This window comes from Danio aesculapii, chromosome 20 (genome assembly GCF_903798145.1).
Source record: "Danio aesculapii chromosome 20, fDanAes4.1, whole genome shotgun sequence".
NCBI classification, from domain to species: Eukaryota; Metazoa; Chordata; class Actinopteri; order Cypriniformes; family Danionidae; genus Danio; species Danio aesculapii.
In genome coordinates this window covers 336,268-358,699 of record NC_079454.1, presented here as the reverse complement: position 1 = coordinate 358,699, position 22,432 = coordinate 336,268, and the positions used below count along the sequence as shown (strand labels likewise).

The following is a 22,432-nucleotide window of genomic DNA, read 5'->3' as shown; positions in this document are numbered from 1 at the left end:
ACAATGGCAGTGACTTGCGACCCCCACGTTCCTCAGAGGTGGTTTTAAATATATAAATGATATGGATAAAATATGTTAAATTCTGATAGTTTAATAACATTTATTTGACTTTTGGAAATCACCAAGCGACCCCTAGTCATTGTCCCGTGACCCCCACCATGGGAACCACTGCCATAGTTGATTAAAGTTATTCTTGTTTTCTGTGGGCACAAAATAGCTGTAATTAATAACATGATTTTTATTTTTGAGTTAATAAAATATACCGTGTTTTGTGCAGAAATATAATTGGGTAAACTGGCAGTGGGCTGCTTATAAAGAACAAAACAAAGACAAACATTCTGACAGAATGTGTATTTTCAAAGGAGAATAGCTGACTTTAGCATTGTTTTCAGATATACAATTAGCCTATGTTCACTTAGCATGTTTCTGAAATATCGTAAATAACATATTTCAGTATTGTTTTAATTTAGAAGAGTCAAAAACGCCGCACCTTTAACCTCTGTTTTCATTCACAGATCATAATCAAAAAGCAAGCCAGCAGTTAAATGATTGTTTTATTCCTCTCTATCCTACATAGATGCCAAAAGGAAACCTGCAAACCCAAATTCCAGGCCAGTAAAGCAGAGAAGCTCTCACTGTCCGGCTGCACCAGCGTTAAGAAGCACCGGCCGACATACTGCGGCATCTGCACAGACAAGCGCTGCTGCGTTCCCAACAAGTCCAAAATGGTGAACGTCGAGTTCCACTGCAAAGGAGGATCCAACGTACGCTGGAAGATGCAGTGGATCACGTCTTGTGTGTGTCAGAGGAAGTGTAGCAATGCTGATGACATGTTTTCAGAGCTGCACTTGATCTAAAACACAAACGGAGAAAACGCAATGCTTTTCAGCTTTACTATAAGCTATAGAGCAGTGTTTCCCAACCCTGTTCCCGGAGGCACACCGACAGTACATATTTTGGATGTCTCCCTTACCTGACCCATTGACTTCAGGTTTTGGAGTGTATTCTGATGTTCTGCTGAGTAGGGAGAGGTTTAAAATGTGTACTGTTCAAGTCATACTGTTGGTGTGCCTTTAGGAACAGGGTTGGGAAACACTGCTACAGAGCCTACATGTACAGTTATGGCCAAAAATACTGTAAACAAGAAATCAAAGACACAAGTGCTGTTTAAACGCACTTAAATTTTAGAGTACGGTCACGAATATTGAAGTATTTTAATATTTAAAAAACGAATACTTGTTGGGACAGTTCCCTTCAACTGTGTTAAAAGTCAAGTTATTCTAGTAGCTGTATGCTTTCATAACAGCTAAAGGCATGGTCCAGAAACACTTCATTCACACTTATGGTTACATGGACAGTAACTGGCATAAATGAGATAATATGGTGTGTGTGTGTTTTTAATTCATTCACCATACCATTCCTTGACAAAATGGTGCTGTGTACTTCAGTTCTGGCATTCTAATGAAATCAACCTTGTATGAATTTGTGTGTATTCAAATGTTTGTGTTGAAAATGTTTTGGGCACAAATGCTAACTAACTAGCGCTCATGTTTGGAATACAGTGAGAAGGGGGAGATTTGCTTGGAAACATACTTTGGAGCCAGAACCGTCTAAAATCCAATACGTGAATTCAAAACGCGACTCATAAGTACACCAGATCAATGCGCAAGTTCAAAACACGATGTATTCATTCATTCATTTTCTTTTTGGCTTAGTCCCTTTATTAATGTTTTACGCAGTGGATGTCCCTTCCAGCTGCAACCTATCACTGGGAAACACCCATTCACTCTTATTCACACACATACACTACTGACAATTTTTAGCTTACCTAATTCACCTGTACCACATGTGTTTGGACTTGTGGGGGAACCTGGAGCATGCGGTGGAAACCCATGCCAACATGGGGGAGAACATGCAAACTCCACACAAAAATCCCAACTGACCCAGCTGAGGCTCGAACCAGCGACCTTCTTGCTGTGAGGTGATGGCACATCTACTGCGCCACCGCGTCGCCCTCAAAACACGATTCACATAACCTAATTTGTGCATTTAGAACAATTCACAAATACACAAATCCAATTCGTGCATGCCGAGTCTAGTGCAGGGATGGGCAAACTCGATCCTGGAGGGCCGGTGTCCCTGCATAGTTTTGCACCAACCCTAATCAAACACACCTGCTTGTAGCTTTTAGTGATCTTGAAGACACTAATTAGGGTGTTCAGGTGTGTTTGATTAGTGTTGGAGCAAAACTCTGCAGGGACACCGGCCCTCCAGGATCCAGTTTGCCCATGCCTGGTCTAGTGTGAACGCAGCATGAGGGAATTCTAATAAATTGTTAATTCCGACAGAATGAGTAGTGCTCGTATATTTAGTGTTGCGCTTTAAAATCCATTAGAGAAGTGCTCTTTCCCACCACATTGCCTCAAAATGTCTGTGTACATTGCAAAAATGACATGTGAAGTGAGTAAAACATCAAGCCGATGGTTCACATCTGTACAGATGAACACAAAGCATTCAGCTGTACTTCTGGCTGAAGAACACCACACAAGAAAAAAAACTTCAGCACTGTTCGGCAATGAATATGCAGATTTTGCATTTCAGTTATTTATTTTAAGGGAAACACAATCAGTTTCTCCTGTGCATATTTAAGCTATTATGTTTACGCATCATGCACAACACATCCGCACTTATTGTTGATTACGCGCAACACATATTTACTTAATAAATCAGAAAACAAATGGAAAAACAAAGTAACTGGCAGTCATTTTTAAAATACGTAAATAGTAAAAGGTGTTACTTTACTAGTTTATAAAAATGATCTGATCTCATAACTCCTGATATTTATACTCACTGTAAATGAGTGAGGGTTTAAGAGCGCTTTCACAAAGCGAACTGAACATCTGTAAGCCATCATGGTTATAGTCTTAAAAGGCATTTCAGGAACAAAGCAAACAATCTAGCGATGTAAAAATGGCCAATGTTTGGTGCTGACAGTGTTCATGTTTTGATTAGAGAATTGATGGTGTTTGTGATTATAGCTGTAGTTAATGTGGATTTAGTTTTTACTGAAGTGTTAGACAAATGAAAAGAACTGAACTTAATTTAATAAAAAACTGCATTAAAACTGCATCGTTTGATCACGTTAATTTACTATACACAAAACTGCATCATTTCACAGCTAAAGTATGTCATTTCTGTGCCTCTATTACTAATCAAACATACATTAGTCCTGTAAAACAATTCATCATACAATGATAAATTGCATCTAAAATAAATGTTTGTATTGATTTAATTTGCCCTATCATACACCCGGCGCAATAAGGTGCAAGACGTGTATGGTGTGATTTGTTGCTATTTTCAGACCAGCGCAGCAGTAATTTTCCCGTTATGCTCCTCATTGGTTAAATGGTAAATCCATTTGCGCCTCACTGTGGCCTCATGGGTGTACTGGTCTATAAAGGAGGTGTGTAAAGGCACATTGTTGGAGCGTTGCTATAAAAGCTGCTCTAAAGTCCAGCAGAGCGTGTTAGTTATGAGCCTATGCCAAACGCTTACACACTGCTGAACACACACAGGATGATCAGCAACACACAAATATCTTTACAGATGAAAACAATTAAAGGATAAAAATGATCCAGAAATGAGGATTCTCTACATCAATATAAACACCACTGCCTCCATGCCTTCTTCACCTCGGGGGGCTTCATCAGCTTATTCTGCCAATCTGCATCTGTATAATGTGATTATTATCAGCAGTATTATTGATTATCTGTATATTTATATTTGTTTTAATAAACACACGTGTAGATTTGTCCATCTGTGGGGTTTTGGAGACGTCTGCATCACCATATGGGGCATAAGAACAGGACGTGTGTGTGGATATAACTCAGTGTTTTGAACACACTTCATTATTATTGTTCATTTATTCCTCTGCTGGAGATTAGAGCTGAATTTAGAAATAGTTTTGACACAAATCTTTAAGCTTAACAAAGGAAATTAAATATGTGGGCTAATGAAGTGTTCAGTGGAGTGAGTCTCCACCGTTTCCTTACTCCACCAAAGTAAAGGAGTAAAGAGGAAAAGTAAAGTAAAGAGAAAGTAAAGAGGCTGAATGGAGGAGGCTGGTTCTTTATCCTCGCGCTGCAGATGCTCTGTTTAACTGTTTTCTCGCTAGTGAAGCGTTCAGTTTTTACACTTACAAAGTCGCCATGTAAATAGCAAATGCACCATGGAGCGACGCAACTGACTCTTAAAGGGAATGAGAAACAAGACTCTGATTGGTTTAATGCTCAAAACACAGCCAGAACTCATGAAGAGAATAAGCACAACCCTGTTAGACCATGAGCCAGGGTGCAAAGCGTATTTATGAGTCTTTACCCTCTTAAGGCCCAAGGTGTTTTTTTCCATGCATTTTTTATTTCTCTTTGCAATTTGGGCTTAATGGAACCTAATTAGAATAAAAAGCTAAAGTATCATCTTTTGATATGATGTACTTTTAGAGAAAAATTATGTCCAAATATGTGGCCTCATGGTCCGAATTGACATAAAACACTTTTTCCTGAATGTTTTTTAATGCATATTTAACATATAATTTTTTTTACTTTGCTTTGACTGTCAGAGAGTAAAACTATTTTTCTCCCCATTTTGGACAGTTAAAAATAGAATTTGGGACATTTCATTTGCTGGAAAACAGTTGCAGCATGACACTATGTGTCTGTAACAAAATATAAAACATTCAAAGTATTTTAAACAGCCACTGAAGAGCTAAAACGTGCAGTCCATGTATGAGGACACTCAAGACCTCGGAGGTTAAAAAAGCTAAAGTGGATTTGGACACGCTCTTAATGCTTAAAAAAAATACAAAACCAAAATATTTACATATATAATTTGTAGTAGATATAAACATTTAATTTATACATTTAAATAAAAACATTCTCAAATATTATATATATATATATATAATAAATGTCTAATATACACACAGGTCAGGTGGCCATGGTGAGTCTGGGGGCGTTGGGCATGAGAGGGCTTTCCAGGTGTGTGTAGTCTTCAATAAGAGTTGAGATTGAGGACAGTGCTTCAGTGAATCCAGCCTGCTCCATGCCATCAACTGCTAGATAATGATGTAAATGAGCCTGCGGGGCAGGAGCAAACAAACACCATTAACATACAGAGCACTGTGCATATGAACATATAATCATTTCGTAATCAGTGACAGAGCTGTGCAATATGACTAATATATATATATCGTATAGCCAAATTTAGATATTATGCTCTATTGTTTCTTTTGCAATGTGGCAAAATGCATAGTTTCCCACAATACCTTTTCATTATTTTTATGATCAAGAACCTGAATAACAGCTCAGTGATAAAGTGGTTTACATTTAGCATTTTATTGTAGTATTTTATGTTGGGCCTGTAATCATTCGTTTAGTTCATTCATATTTATTTAATATTTTTCCTTCTGTAACCAAACATTTTCCCTAAATATCTCTAAATAAAGTGAAAAAATATGAACGAGTACCTTTGAGTATAAGATTTAAACTGTAAAAACATGAAATAGTCCTTTCCATGCAGTCATTATAAATATTAACTGATAGACAATGTACTATAGTTATGAGGATATGAGATTACTTATACTGTGATATGAGATTACTTATACTGTGATATGAGATTACTGTCATATCGCCCATCCCTAATTTGTGAAACATTACACAAAATACTACAGCTTAACTTCAGTAATAATCTCATTATTTTCCTCTGGTGATATCATTCACAATTTGCATGAGCATCACAACAACTTCAAAGGAGACCCATTATGTCCTTTTTACCATATGTAAAATAAGTCTCTGATGTCCCTAGTGAAGTTTCTGCTGAGAATAGCACACAGATGATGTTCTCCAGCTCTCTGAATCTGACCCTTTCAGGCTTTGCTCCTGATGGGGCGTTTTGGTGACTGTCGCTTTAAATGCAAAGGAGATTGTGCTCTTTTCAGAAGAGGGCGGAGCTACAGATGCCTGCGTATCAGCATAGTGACAGATTCAAAAACAAGACTGACGTTCTATGCTAATGAGGGAGAGATGGGCATTAGTGGGAGGGGTTTTCCATCTCATGACATGCAAATGGAGAATGTCAATCAGAGTGTTTCTGCAGACTGTTTTCATCAAGTCTGATCATAACAAATATAATTAATTCATTTTGACCATTAGAAGCTGGAGATATTCACAAACAAATGTGTTTAAACCCCTTATAGAAATGATTTCTGCATTATAGGTCCCCTTTAACTTAATTAAGGGTGACAGGACTGTTCACTTGTTCAACAACAGATGAAGTCACAATCATTAAAAGGCAATCATCAAACTATAATGCATATAGAGCGGTGCTTTGGGGTATACCTTCCTACGGTAGAGCTTCATAAACCGTTCCCTCAGTTCAGAAAAGGTGGATTTCACACAAGTGTTGTTGGCTAAGGCCAGCAGAGAATGTGAGTGACCCACAGGCGGGACTGAACACAGGCTGGTCTTCCATCCTTCCTGATTCCATGGGACAAACGGCAGGGTGGGCCTTAGCCTAAGAAGAGGACAAAAAAAAAGATTAGGAAGATCTTTAAATGGTAGAAGATGATCCTGAATGCTGGATTACAAACAGAAGATCGCTTCTTTAACAGGGATATCCTGCAGAATAGAGCTGAATATTCAAGATTCAGATCAATTCAGTAATTATACATTTAACACAAAAATGCAAATGATTAGGAATGATTAGGGAACAGTTTATTTTAAGAGACATGTGTGCATAAACACAACCCACCTCTTTATTAAAAATGCATTGATTCCATAATCATAGTAACTGTCACATGACAGGATGTTCAAACACACAGACAGCGGGACCCTATTTTATATATACAGTGCCAGGTTGATCAGAAGTTGGGGTCAGTTTGTTTTCATCATCATTCATTTGTTCACTAAAGCAGCATTTATTAAATGTAAAACAATGTTAAATATTTATTTACATTTTAAATAACTGCTTTCTTACTGTATGTATTATTGTATTGTAGTTTACTCCAGTCATTATTGCATTTATTTCTACTATTACCATTATTAATAATAATAATAATAATAATAATAATAATTAATATTAGAGTGATTTCTGAAGGATCATGTGACTCTGAAGACTGGAGTAATGAAGCTGAAAATTCATCTTTAAATTTACTGGATTAAATGATTTAATTAAATTATAATCCACTGTTGAGCAGTTATTCTATAGTGCAATAACATATCACTATTTTTCTATTCGTACTGTATTTATGATGAAATAAATGTTTCAAAATAAATTGTTTTATAAGCTGACCACTGAGGATCTGATCTGAGGACAGGAAACACTGAGGCAGCTTACTAGAGTTTGGACAGAGTTACTGAATGAAATCATTAAAGATAATGATGGATGATAGACAAACGAGGCATAAACATTCAAAACAAGACAAACCTCTCAATGTTCCGGCGCAGGTCCGACAGCTGAACGTTTCCACGCAGCATAAGGGCACAGGCCAGATACAGGTTGTGTTTGGGGTCGGCTCTGATCAGCTGATGCTCCTTACTGAACGCATCTGAGAACATCTGATCCAGCCTAGAGAAAACAGCAACACGCAAACAGATTTCTTAACTGTTCATCAAGTCCTTTAGGGTCTCTTCACCAAACACCAAAGGTCACACCAAACCACTGGGCAGCCATTGGGCTTCATCGATTCAGCTAGTTGGTTTAATCAGGGTTTCTGCAGGTTTACTCATTCATTCATTTTCTTGTCGGCTTAGTGCCTTTATTAATCCGGGGTCGCCACAACGGAATGAACCACCAACTTATCCAGCACATGTTTTACGCAGCGGATGCCCTTCCAGCTGCAACCCATGACTGGGAAACATCCATACACACTCATACACTACAGCCAGTTTAGTTGATCAATTCCCCTATAGCGCATGTGTTTGGACTGGGGGAAACCAGAGCACCCAGAGGAAACCCACGCCAACACGGGGAGAACATGCAAACTCCACACAGAAACACACACTGACCCAGCTGAGGCTCGAACCAGCGACCTTCTTGCTGTGAGGCGAACGTGCTACCCACTGCGCCAACGTGCTGCCCTAGAAGATAACATTTCAGTGTATTTAAGACTTTAAGGCCTAAATTTATTATTATTTTTTTTTTTATTTAAAGACATTTTAAGACGTTTTAGGACCCTGCGGACACCCTGTTCAACACTGGGTTAACGTCAGAGCTCGTTGGCCTGATTCAGCAAGTAGGGCTAAAGAGAGCCCTCAGATTGGTTGTTCAGGAACAAATCAGAGCACGAAAAACTGAGGTGGTGTAGGAAGTAAACAATTCAAGTCAAGAGTTGACGAAAATAAACAAACTGAAAAACACTGGATTAAAAATAAAAATAAATAAAAACAGGTTTAAGAAAACTGAAACTGCATTGTCTGTATATAAAACTAACTTAAACTAATATAATAGCAAAACTTCCTTCGATTTCGGCTTTGTAAATGTATTTAACACATAAGCCTTTTGGGTTACATTGTTTGGGGTTGAAAGTTTAATGCCTGGTGTTTGACCCGTACGGCTCCTCGTAGTCTGTAATCTTGATGTCATTGACCAGATTAAGCGAGTCCTCGCTGTTGCTCCCGCAACAAAAACAATAACTGAACATGACAGCAGCACAGTGACTACATTAAATTAATTATGCAATTATACAACGTATGCCTATTGATTATACTGTCTATTAATTAGACACTTATTAAAAATATACTACCTATTAATTTAACACAATTGTGCCCAATAATGGGTTTTATTTCTAATTCACTCGGTCAGCAACAGCAGTGGTCAACAGCTTCAGGCTAATAAGCTAGCTCGCAATCTATAGATCCAAACCATTGTTAATCACGAGGGTTGTTTTTAGCGTTACATTATTGTAGATTTTGTTGATTTATAGATTGACAGTTTTTTGGTAAAAACTGCTTATTATTTAACTAAAACGAACACTGAAATTAATAAAAACTAAGCTAAAAACTAATAAAATTATTTAAAAAATAATAAAAACTACTAAATACCTCAAAAACCTAACTCAAACTAAAAAGTCCAAATGAAATAAAAACTAAAACTAATGAAAAATGCCAAACTATTATCACCTCGCTCAAGAAGGAACAGAGAGAGGCCGGTTGTAATTTTGCTACATGTCTCAAATATTTGCAAACGATATGAATTATTAGATTATCAGACAAATTTGCATGAGAGAATCTCTCTGTGGTGACTGACAATTATTGTGATAACGGTACTAAACGCTGTTTTGATTGCTGCTACCTGTAGGTGCGGAAAGACAAATCCTCTCGCGCAGGTGCAGAGAGTCCGTTTGGTGCGTTCATGAACAGCATTTTGATCCAGACGTCAACATGAGGCGGCAACACATTTGGATTTTAGTCTGCGCTAGTTGATCGCCGTTGGTTTGGTGAACTTATCAGAGTTCCCGCTCTTTTGTTAGTGATAATTTAATAGTGACTTTTCCACTGCATAAAAGAATGGCTGCAAAAGTACCTGCGTGGTGGTACATTGACATCAGCAAGGGTGTAGAGAGGAGTCAGGCTGGACACAAGGTAGTGTAAACGTGGGAAAGGGACCAGGTTCATGGCTATCTCATTCAGATCCATGTTGAGAGAGCCCTCAAACCGAGCTGAACTGAGGAAAAAAAACTATTTTAATTGAGTGAACATACATCTATTAAATTTAAAATGTATTAGCCAATGATTTAGCACCTGGTAATATTAAGAAGTAGATTGGCCACAATGTTGTTCATGGCATCAAATGGCTTCTCGACCTTCATCACTCCTCCTTGTCCAGAGATGATGGTACTGTCCTTCTTGATAGCACAGCCTGGTTTTCCAGTGTTGGACATATGTTTTATCTTACCAACAATATCAACCAGAGACTAGAACAACAGCAGAGAACAATAACAGAAATTGTCAAGATTTATTTACACTCATACCATTTCAAAACCATGATGATCCTTCTTATGTTTACAACAAACAGAACTTCACTACCTGACAAAAACAGTCAACAAGTTTTAGGAACAGCACATAATATCTTGACTTCTAGTTGATGATTTGGTGTCAGAAGTGTCTTATATGAAAGGTAAAGGCCTCTAGATTTTGCTTATTTGAGCACAATATAATCTGATCATGTCTTGATTATGAATGATTTGATTAGGACAGTAAGGTCTGACTCTGCTTAGACTAAAGTCTGCTCACTGAACCTTCAATAATGTCCAGTATAGAATATGTGCTCATGCTGCAGTGGAAACAGAATGAATATTGTGTCTGACTCCATCATGAGCTTGGAGGACTGCATCCATACATCTCTGACATGACTCAAATCACTGATTAATAAAGTCATCTGGAATGGTGAAGAAAGCCTTCTTGCAGGACTCCCAGAGTTCATCAAGACTCTTTGTGTTCATCTTCAACACCTCCTCCTTCATCTTACCCCAGACATGCTCAATAATGTTCATGTCTGGTGACTGGGCTGGCCAATCCTGGAGCAGCTTGACCTTCTCTGCTTTCAGGAGCTTTGATGTGGAGGCTGAAGTATGAGAAGGAGCGCTATCCTGCTGGAGAATTGTCCCTCTCCTGTGGTTTGTAATGTAATGGGCAGCACAAATGTCTTGATACCTCAGGCTGTTGATGTTGATCATCCACTCTGCAGATCTCTCCATGCTGAATATAACCCCAAACCATGATTTCTCCTTCACCAAACTTGACTGATTTCTGTGAGAATCCTGGCTCCATGCTGGTTCCAGTAGGTCTTCTGCAGTATTGGTGATGATTGGGATGCAGATCAACAGATGATTCAGCAGAGAAATCCACCTTCTGACACTTTTACACATCATCAACTAGAAGTCAAGTTAGTATCTGTTGCTCTTACAACTGGGATCCACCACAAGACTTTAGTCAGGTAGTGTACTTTACATAATAATAAAGAAATTGTTGATCTATTTAGGCGGAAGTGACAAACTGCAAGTTTTTGATGTTTATATCTTCTAAATGCCATTTCTGTCACAGTTTTGTTGCACAATAGCTTACAGATATCCTTAAGACTCACAGATTGATACTAATATCTAAAAGACTTCATATTTATGTTACTTTCATACTAAATCCATGCTTAAACACATCTGTGCCATTTATTGTCATTGCAGGAAAAGAGAATGAAAATGTTCTGGTTCAGTTTTAGATAACATATTTCAATACCTGGTTGTCGACCGGCAGGACGCAGTCTGCATGTTCTGTGAGTTCTTTCATAGCTAGGACGCTGTTGTAAGGAGAAGTGATAACATCATCTTCTGCTGTGGGGTAAACGGAGGTCACGATCCGATACACCTCTGGGAACTCCTCTTCTAGAAGCTTCAACACTGATGTGCCTAACCCTGAACCAGTCCCTAAACACACAAACGCATGCTTAGAGCTCTTTATATTCCTCAATCTCCACACAGGTAACATGACAAAGAACAAAAGCTCACCTCCCCCCATGGAGTGAATAAGGAAAAAGCACTGAAGGCAGTCACAGTGTTCTGCAGCCTTGCGAACCTGATCCACGATCTGCTCTCTGTAGGCCAAACCATATGTGTGGTGCCCAACTGCCCTAAGGGACACAAACCAACCACACTACCAGTCAATGATCAGCACATAGCTACTAAAGCAGCACACATTTAAGACGCTGTACGTTTTTGACTCTTCTAAACCATAGATAAACCAAGTGTTAGCAGATATTTAAGAAACATGCTGTACATATTTGTTTATCTGAAAAACAATGCTGTCAGTTATTTATCTTTGAGGATGTGCGTTCAGTGTCTGTGTTTTGGTCTGCTTCCAGTTCACTCAATGATATTTCAGAGCACCAGGTTGCCTTGGTGGAAAACAGTGTATTTTATCTTAAAGGTTGCCCCAACGTATGCAGCCACTGCCAAAAATGAGACCTCTGAAGGATAGCAGGAGCCTCCGAAATGAGACGCAGATTCAAAGTTATAAAAATTAGCAAAAATTATAAATATTAGAAATGTAAACATTAGCTATACATATATTGTACATAGTAACACTGCCCCAACAACACACAACACGACAGGATTCCAGCAGCAAGCAATTTGTCTGTCTGTCCCAGACGCAACACGAAAGAAAAATGTAAATAAGCCATTCGTACGATGCAACGAAATGCAGTACATGTAGATTCAGGTGAGAATTGAACCCCGGTCTCTTGGACTCAAAGCTGGGGCTTTTCCCAGCTGAGCCAACTCCTCAAATATTTGTATAAATATAAAAAAATTAAAAATAAACAAAAAAATTATAAATAAAAAAATAAAATTATATATATAATATATATAATATACATAAATAAAACATAAAAATATAAAATTGTTGACATTTTCTTGTTTGTAATTTTTTATTTTTTGCAATATCTACTGAATTTAAATGTATTATCTTTCTATACCTAAAGATGTTACGTAAACAACGCCTATTTAAAAAATTAAAAAACTGTTAAATAAAATTCATTGTTCGTTGTTTAAACACACCAAAAATGATTGGGTATATTCATTGAGAAATTTATAAAAATGAATTAAATAAGATTTTTTAAAAGGGGCTGTAGTCATTAATGCTGAGCACTGTATATGTATTTTTCTCTAATAATTCATCTATTTTATATCTCTGATATCTCCCCATATTTAAATCTGAAATGAACATATATAAAATGATTGCTAATGAATTTAGACAAACTCATTTTTAATTCTAATAGTTGGGGAATACATGTAAATAGCCAAGAGCAATGGGATGACTGTAAAACACATTCAATTCTAGTAGCATTGACGAACTAACAGATAAATCACTAGGATTGATCTTAGCCTGGATGCTAGCCTCCTCTGGAACAGGCTAGCTGCAAAGAATAAATCTCAATAGCAGCTTAATTTAGTCAAGGCTACTGTAAATTCAGCCAGGTATAGCCTCAAAATCCCAGCTTCACCACTTATCTTACAATACCCCTCTGGTGTGCACTACCTCGAGTTGTCAGACACTCTTCTCCTGAGGTGTGTGATTGGCTTTAGATGTGTCATGTGATATTATGGAAATGCGAATTTAGACGAAGCCTATTTAAACAAGGCTTTATTTGTCAAATCGATCTCCAAAATTTTTCTTATTTTACAACATTTTTCTAATGTTATCATTGAAGACATTTGAACTGTATGCTTTATTTTGATTATTTAGATTCATATGGTTAAGACACACTTTCTCTCTTTGTTTTATCAGTGTTCCATTTATATAAATTATAGAGACCAAAGGTAAAAGGTAAATAAAACAAGTAAATATCCCATGACTTCCATGAAAAATATATAAATATTCCCTGACTTCAATGTCTGGAAAAGACCTTTTAAAATGCCATGACTCGAAGCAACTCTGATATTTGCATAAAAAGGTTTAATAATTAGTTTTAGCATGTATTTCACTTTTATATGTAAACGAACCATGTCTAACAATAAAACCTTCTAAATGATTTGGCGTCTTTAAACAATACAAACGGCAGTCAGCGTGTGATAACTGACTCATCTTTAGCCTGAGGTTACGACTTGTCATTTTGATCAATATCAATGATTTGACCCTCGTCTATAAAGATGACAAGTCATTAACTTTGAGCACTGAAACACTTGAACAGTCAAAAAGCATGAAGTGTGACTGTTTGGTAACATGCCTTGAGGACATCTAGAGCTTCTGAGGTGTAAGAAAACATGGGTGTGTTTAACAGAGGAATAATACCAGGACTGGTTTACACCTGATATATAGATGCCTCCTGGCCAAAGGGTGGTCTCTGTGACTACATAAATCATGTCAAATCAAAAGAAAAACATTAAAAGTGTTAAAGTGTAAAAAGGGCAGGTTTAACCCTGACGCACAAGGAAAGCACTTCCAATGTACCACATGGGTGTAAAATGGCACAAAATGCTTGCCTAATCAGTTTATTTCACCATTAAGTATTCCTTTATCTACAAAGTCTCTGGATATTCTACATATAATTTGTGTTTCTTCTTTAAGTTTACAAACACATGGGTCAAAAATAATCATCTTGAAATATAAACAAACTAATATATATTGTTTACATTATTTCAGAACTTATTTAAACCAACATATTTAACACTTTACATATGTTTACCTGCCACTATAATACACCGAACATGCACACATCCCTGATAAGCAACACACTGAATACAGTTCTGTGGGCGCAAATGCCTTGTTGATGCCAGAGGTCAGAGGAGAATGGCCAGACTGGTTCCAGCTGATAGTAACTCAAATAAGCACTCGTTACAACCGAGGTCTGCAGAAGAGCATCTCTGAACACACAACACGTCCAACCTTGAGGCGGATGGGCTACAGCAGCAGAAGACCACACCGGGTGCCGCTCCTGTCAGCTAAGAACAGGAAACTGAGGCTACAATTCACACAGGCTCACCAAAACTGGACAATAGAAGATTGGAGAAACGTTGCCTGGTCTGATGAGTCTCCATTTCTGCTGCCACATTCGGATGCTCGGCTCACAATTTGGCCTCAACAACATGAAAGCATGGATCCATCCTGCCTTGTATCAGCGGTTCAGGCTGCTGGTGGTGGTGTAATGGTGTGGGGGAGATTTTCTTTGGGTCCATTAGTACCAATTGAGCATGGTGTCAACACCACAGCCTACCTGAGTATTGTTCTGACCATGTCCATCCCTTTATGAGCACAGTGTCTCCATCTTCTGATGGCTACTTCCAGCAGGATAACACACCATGTCATAAAGCTCCAATCATCTCAGACTGGTTTCTTGAACATGACAATGAGTTCACTGTACTCAAATGGCCTCCACAGTCACCAGAGCTCAATCCAATAGAGCACCTTTGGGATGTGGTGGAACGGGAGATTGGCATCATGGATGTGCAGCCGACAAATCTGCAGCAACTGTGTGATGCTATCATGATCAATATGGAGATGGAGAAAATCTCTGAGGAATATTTCCAGTAGCTTGTTGAATCTCAGACATGAAGGATTAAAGCAGTTCTGAAGGCAAAATGGGGTCCAACCCGGTACTAGTAAGGTGTACCTAATAAAGTGGCTGGTGTGTGTGTGTGTGTGTGTGAGTGTGTGAGTGAGTGAGTGAGTGAGTGAGTGAGTATGTACGTGTGTATATATATATATATATATATATATATATATATATATATATATATATATATATATATATATATATATATATATATATATATATATATATATATATATATATATATTCTAATTAAATAGCTTTAATAACTGATTTCTTTTCTCTTTGTCATGATGACAGTAAATAATATTAGACTAGATATTCTTCAAGACACTAGTATTCAGCTAAAAGTGACATTTAAAGGCTTCACTAGGGTAATTAGGGTAAAGTTAGGGTAATTAGGCAAGTCAACAGTGGTTCGTCCTGGAGACAATCCAAAACTAATATTGCTGAAGGGAGCTAATAATATTGACCTTAGGGGACCAAAGGGACCTTCTTGCTGTGATGCTAACCACTGAGGCACATTTGAGCATTCAGCCAATGAGTGTCTCTTTCCTTACTCAGATACCAGATTTAAATAATCCGAGAAGCTCTCAGTTAGTTTGGATGTTCTGTTGATCACATTTTGTTTTAAACTGTAAAAATTGACCAGGCCAATGTTGCCACCTTGTGGACAAAACGATTAGTACAAAAACTGTAGACACATGCATAAATCAGACTGTGTATGCACAGATTGCAGCATAAAGGTAACAACTGGAGCTAGCATTTGAGGTTTAGCCAGAGGGTTTCCACGTATGGAGGTGTGCATTTTAAAGTCAAGAACTCTCATCATGGGGATGATTACCAAAAGGCCGGGGTGTTTTGTCGATTTGTCCTACCCAGAGTTGTGTATTAGGCGTTCCACAGTAATGTCTTTCTGTAATCTAATTACACTTTTGAGGAACGCAGTAATGTAATAAAATACAATAAAATTTGATTACAGTTAATAAAGTCAGTGTAATTGTTACTGTAGTGTTTAGAAACAATATATGTTCATATATCATGTTTTTTGCGCACTCAAGTTTGTTATTTCCATTGGAGGCATGTGGCTTGCACGCACATATTAAGAGTGCATATTGTGCACGCTTACATTTTCTAGGTGCACCCATTTGAAAACCACGAGGCACATGACAAGAACTGACCAATCAGCTTCAAACTTTGTATGGAATATAAACATTTCGGTAGACTATTTACCTCAGACAAACACAGAACACCCAAACACTGCAGTGCATACTATGGATGTCATTGGTTACAGGTATCCAGTTTTCTTCATGTCTTTTTCTGCGTAAAAAAAAAAGACAAACCGGTTTGGAACAAGTGAATGATGAGAGAATTTTACGAACTATCTGGGCAAACTATCTGTTTAAGTCCTCTGAATACATCAAGCTGTTGTGATCAACCCATTGTAAATGTTTTAAAAGTAACTTCAGAATAAAGTATTTAGTAATCTGATAACTTTAAGTGAAGTAATTAGTAATGTAATCAGAGTACGATCCAGTAGTAGTCAGTAATTTGTACTCTTTTGATATTACACTAGACATTAGACTATTAAAGTAACTAAAAAGTATTAGATTTACCATTACCATTCAAAATGTAGGCAGCACATTTTGTCGATGTAATATGCTACCTGTTAGATTGTGCTACAGGGGTGAATTTTGATCAGCCTAACACCAACCTCAGAACCATTCAAATACAGTGTTGGTAGAATAATCTGAAGCGTAGGATAAAATGCCAGGACACATGTAATAATGAAGTCAGCCTGCATGCAAAATTACAAACTTGCCTACTAAATAGTATGTGAAAAACAGTATGTCAGGTGAGTAGCACGAATTTATAGTACTGGAAAAAAAGAGTAGGCGAGAAGTACCCGGATGACTGACTACTTCCAGCGAGATTCTGTAGTGCGCATCAAATGGACGCTATGCAATCCCATGATGCCACGTGAGATAATTCATGAATGGGAGTGAAGTGACACAACTAACCCATGTAGGTCATGTGATAATGACATATGGTCAATGTAGTATGTCCGAATACCATTCATACTGCTCACATTCATACTATATAGAACATAATTTCTAACAGTCATGTAATAAATTCACACTAGTAGTAGGCGATTTTGAACTAGTCACAAAAAAACACGGCCATGGACGCTTATTTGTGGCAGATGTGAGCACAAATGCCCTGTGAGGTTTTTTCCACTACATCAACACCAACGCTGACATCCACACTGGATAGTGTACATATGTAAACAGACTCTCACCAGTTATTCCCTGAACCAGAGACATCGCTTATGAGCTGTGCGCTGCTGAAGAGAGAACGCAACGGCCCCTGCAGAATCTCTCCAAGCACTCCCTCCTCCATGTCCACTAACACGGCCTACAAACAAACATACACAAATACTGTGTACTGTATTCTGATGTTTATGAATTAGCATCTTGATTGTCATGCCTGGATTTGATGGTATATTGTTTACAAGTGAATGTGAGGATTCCTGCACATGGATGAAAAGCGAAGAATTAGTATAAGCACTAGCTGATCAAATTTGATTGTGTCATTTCCAAAATTTCCATATCACCCTGCAGCCTAAAAGCAAAGCTATGCAGGGCTGAGAATGAGAGTATACACTACCTGACAAAGTCTTGTTGTTAATCTCAGATGTAAGAGTAACAGATACTAACTTGACTTCTAGTTGATGATGTGTAAAAGTGTCAGAAGGTGGATTTCTCTGCTGAATCATCTGTTGATCTGCATCCCAATCATCACCAATACTGCAGAAGACCTACTGGAACCAGCATGGAGCCAAGATTCTCACAGAAATCAGTCAAGTTTGGTGAAGGAGAAATCATGGTTTGGGGTTATATTCAGTATGGGGAGATCTGCAGAGTGGATGATCAACATCAACAGCCTGAGGTATCAAGACATTTGTGCTGCCCATTACATTACAAACCACAGGAGAGGGACAATTCTCCAGCAGGATAGCGCTCCTTCTCATACTTCAGCCTCCACATCAAAGCTCCTGAAAGCAGAGAAGGTCAAGCTGCTCCAGGATTGGCCAGCCCAGTCACCAGACATGAACATTATTGAGCACGTCTGGGGTAAGATGAAGGAGGAGGCGTTGAAGATGAACACAAAGACTCTTGATGAACTCTGGGAGTCCTGCAAGAAGGCTTTCTTCACCATTCCAGATGACTTTATTAATCAGTGATTTGAGTCATGTCAGAGATGTATGGATGCAGTCCTCCAAGCTCATGATGGAGTCAGACACAATATTCATTCTGTTTCCACTGCAGCATGAGCACATATTCTATACTGGACATTATTGAAGGTTCAGTGAGCAGACTTTAGTCTAAGCAGAGTCAGACCTTACTGTCCTAATCAAATCATTCATAATCAAGACATGATCAGATTATATTGTGCTCAAATAAGCCTCATCTAGAGGACTTTACCTTTCATATAAGACACTTCTGACACCAAATCATCAACTAGAAGTCAAGTTATTATGTGCTGTTCCTAAAACTTGAATAGGCCACAAGACTTCTGTCAGGTAGTGTAGATAACAGAAACAGATAACTTTAGGTGACTTGTAAAATGAGCCTAGTTCTAAAGAAAAGTGGAGTGTTCCTTTAATGTGTTTGTCCTTGAACACTGCGTGCCGGTCTGTGCTAAATTGCACATATCTCAACACTGACACACAATACATTTACACATGTCAGATTCTAGGCTGATGTTTCCATGCTCCAAATTCATCAGCTAACATGTTGCTCACCCTGGCCTTCAGAGCTGTGATCTTGCCCCCTGTAGCCTCCGCTCCATACCCTCTCCTATAAATAAAGCACACATGAGAAGTACATACAATAATTCAAGAGCCTAACACAGAGCAGAGGACATACGGTCGAGTGAAGAAGAAAGATAAGCTACCTCTGGTCAATGTTTCTAAAGAAGCTGCTCAGCGCGTCATCATAAACTCCCATCTGCAGAGAGGGAAAAGGAAAGATTAAACACCAAACTGGGCAGCACGGTGGCTCAGTGGTTAGCACTGTGGCCTCACAGCAAGAAGGTCACTGGTTGGGTCAACTTCATCAATTCCCCTATAGTGCATGTGTTTGGACTGTGGGGGAAAGCGGAGCACCCGGAGGAAACCCACACCAACATGGGGAGAACTTGCAAACTCCACACAGAAACACCAACTGACCCAGCCGGGACTCAAACCAGCAACCTTCTTGCTGTGAGGCCACAGTGCTAACCACTGAGCCACCCCCTACGTAAACATATTTAACTTAAATATTGACTTAATTGAACCACTTTAAAATCACCATATGAGCCATAATCATTAAGAATTAGGATGTCATTAAGAAGTAAATTAAACATTACATGTGTTCACTATAAGGAAGATTTCTACGCAAATGTTATAAATCAGACCCCTGTCCTTTATCAGCAAAAACATTTATTATTAATCTCTGATGCTCAAGAAGGCAACAAAGTGCATTATAAGAGGGATTTAATTATATTATTTTGTTATCTGGGAAACAAACTAAACACTGACTTCCCACCAGTCACCAGTATCATTAGTATCATCCAGCAATTGATTCTGAATAACCGAATATGAAATTAGCTGAACTTCTGGTTAACATATACATGTCTTATTATGAAGTCCACATACAGTTCAGCCTACATGTAATGCATTGTAGTTTGTCTGCAACAATAATTATATATAATAATTCTGGGACACAACCAAGTGTTTTAGATGGCATCTGTGTGGTGTGATGATTCTCACTTGATTCACGTGTGCATGTTCTCTGAGTGCGAGGTCCCAGAAGCGGCAGCCCACCTGATTCCCACACTGGCCGACTTAAAAACAGAAGAAAGAAAAATAAAGATATAACACTGACATGAGGTCAGAGATAATCATCATGTCCCCCATTAGGGCTGAACACTAGATCATTTTAGCATCGATATCGCAATGTGTGCATCCACAATAGTCACATCACAGGATTAGATTATTTATTAAAAATAAATCAATGATAAGGATGAGCATGCTATTTACATTTGATTGTTCAACTTCTGTACTTCAATACTGTTAGACTGACTAGAAAAACCACAGTGCTGTTTATTTCACTTTTATTTAATTAGTTATATTTTATGCAGATGCAGACAAAGATTTGATCAACCCAGTCGATCTAAAGGAATGAAATCTTACCAAATAGAGCAATACAATTTATATTCATATTGGAATATATATTGCAGTAAAACAAAACATTGCATCATCAGATTTTTCCAATATTGCACAGCCCTATCCATTATTAAAGAGAAATAAAAACATTGTAAACAAATAAATAAAAAACTGGGTTCTAGACAATTCCTTCATGTTGACCCAACACAAATAAGTTAACTTTATGAGTTTTTTTTTACAAATTTAAGTGGTTTGAAAATAAAAAAATAATAATAATAAAAAATAAAAATTGTGTAGTTTAAACTCATTTTTGAGTGTACGACAACAAATTTATTTATTTGACAATTTTAGCAGTGATTAATACATTTGCATTTGTATGTGTTTAACTGATTTCATTTGTTTAGTTACACCAATTTTAGTCTACATTTTTCACCCAAATACCAAATTGTTAAAGTGTGTAGGGTGTTTAAAGTGTGTCTTGTTTTAAGAGTCTCTGAAAATAGTAAAATATAAGCATATTTCAGTCAACGAAACCATAATAATTAATAAATGTAAATTTATGAATGTGAAATCTTGTTAACAGTATAATTAATTAAATATATTTTAATCCTCTTGGTTAGAGAGCCTTTGGATAGTCAGTAAAACCACAGAGTACATTTTCTAATAACCGTGAGAAGGTTTTTAACAATGAGTATTATAATTTATAAACTGAGTACATATAAGTAGAATAAGTTTATCAGGGACAGGTGTAACGACTGAATTCAGGGTTTCTGTAGGTTTCACCAAGTCAAATTTAAGACTTTTTTAAAACATTAGGTATAAAATTTCAGACTTATATAGGGTTAAATGCTAAGGATTTTCTTATTTGCCCAGCAAAAAAATATATATATTTACTTGCCGCATCAAGAAACAAATTATAATTTTTTTTTTGGTCACAATTTTTAAATAATGAGTTAAATCAAGCAGACCCTAGTACACATGCACAGTTTTGTCAACTTAAAAAAAGCTTTTTCGCTTTTGCATTTTAGCAATTTATTTAAAGAATTATAATATTCATTAACTAATTAATTTTTTTTTTCGGCTTAGTCCCTTTGTTAATCAGGGGTTGCCACAGCGGAATGAACCACCAACTTATCCAGCATATGTTTTATGCAGCGGATTCCCTTTCAGCTGCAACCCATTACTAGGAAACTATAGTAATATTGGTAAAGTTGGTTTTATATTCGCACAACAGTCTCTATTATAGTTTACTATTATCATTTGAATATCTGGTCTGAAATCGCATTTAAGAATGACTTTAAAACAACATCAGCACTGTTTAATTGACCGTAAACAATGTTGTACTATGATAGTCATTGGCTGCTAATATGATTTCACTATTTAGAATTTGCACATAATACTGAACTGAATATGCGAATATAACAACAACTTTACCTGAATAGCTATTGACCCATGAATTCCAGCTTGTTGTCAAACTATTGCAGAACTTTAACAAGAGGCAATTTAATCAAACTTAACATTAAAACAGCCATCATATTCATTAACATGTGGAGCTTTTCGGATTCTCTGAACCTGTGGACATTAAAAACTTAAAAAGAGGAAACGCGTTGTTAGTGTTTACAGTGTATACGGAAATCTACTTTAACATAGGAAAGGAAAAGCGAGATGTTCGAATGAATACCAATGGATTGAGGTGAAGCTGCCTTTATATTCGCACACTGGTTTGAACAGTGACAACTTGTGACAGTCTCTATATTGTTTACCGTTACACTGAATATTCGGTCTGAAATGGCAGGTAAAAGTGACTTTAAAACAACACTAGCACTACTTAACTGACAATAACCAACATGTTAACTTTACTTTGAGCAGTACAGCTAAACTCTCTTACCTTGGACTACAACAGACTGCGTCATCTCTTTAGTTTTACACCATTTGAGTTCAACTGACACTTGTTACATCGCCATCTCAGCGGTGTCGTCTTCTTTGCCTTGGTTTTAAACGGCGTCTGGCATCCTCCATAACAGCTAAACCACGTCCATTTCTACTGTCGCTACTTTTGCCAATGTTGTTGTTGTTGTTGTTGCTGTTTGCTATAGAAACAGTTGGCGTTTCGCGCGTTGAAATCAAACC

The 22,432-nt window shown here is 37.5% G+C and overlaps 2 protein-coding genes across 3 annotated transcripts in view; one reads left to right on the top strand and one right to left on the bottom strand.

Moving 5' to 3' along the window:
- Positions 1-2,179, top strand: part of ccn6 (cellular communication network factor 6) — a 9,795-nt gene extending 7,616 nt beyond the window's left edge. Inside the window, 1 exon segment of the mRNA XM_056481687.1 lies at positions 578-2,179. Within this exon segment, the coding sequence (XP_056337662.1) occupies positions 578-857 (280 nt within the window). The 3' untranslated portion in view covers positions 858-2,179.
- The window catches only part of tube1 (tubulin, epsilon 1), a 23,175-nt gene extending 743 nt beyond the window's left edge, over positions 1-22,432 (bottom strand). Inside the window, exons 1-13 of one of the 2 annotated variants that reach the window (XM_056481684.1) lie at positions 22,191-22,432; positions 19,907-19,980; positions 19,051-19,103; positions 18,899-18,953; positions 17,393-17,508; positions 11,555-11,676; positions 11,286-11,473; positions 9,798-9,970; positions 9,580-9,720; positions 7,483-7,623; positions 6,396-6,570; positions 4,983-5,135; positions 751-853 (exon numbers count right to left, since the gene is read on the bottom strand). In XM_056481684.1, coding sequence (XP_056337659.1) covers positions 4,986-5,135; positions 6,396-6,570; positions 7,483-7,623; positions 9,580-9,720; positions 9,798-9,970; positions 11,286-11,473; positions 11,555-11,676; positions 17,393-17,508; positions 18,899-18,953; positions 19,051-19,103; positions 19,907-19,980; positions 22,191-22,215 — 1,413 coding nt within the window. In that variant the 5' untranslated portion in view covers positions 22,216-22,432 and the 3' untranslated portion in view covers positions 751-853; positions 4,983-4,985. Of the gene's footprint in view, positions 1-750; positions 854-4,982; positions 5,136-6,395; positions 6,571-7,482; positions 7,624-9,579; positions 9,721-9,797; positions 9,971-11,285; positions 11,474-11,554; positions 11,677-17,392; positions 17,509-18,898; positions 18,954-19,050; positions 19,104-19,906; positions 19,981-22,190 lie in introns of those variants that run through there. The other variant, XM_056481685.1, reaches the window with a different exon arrangement.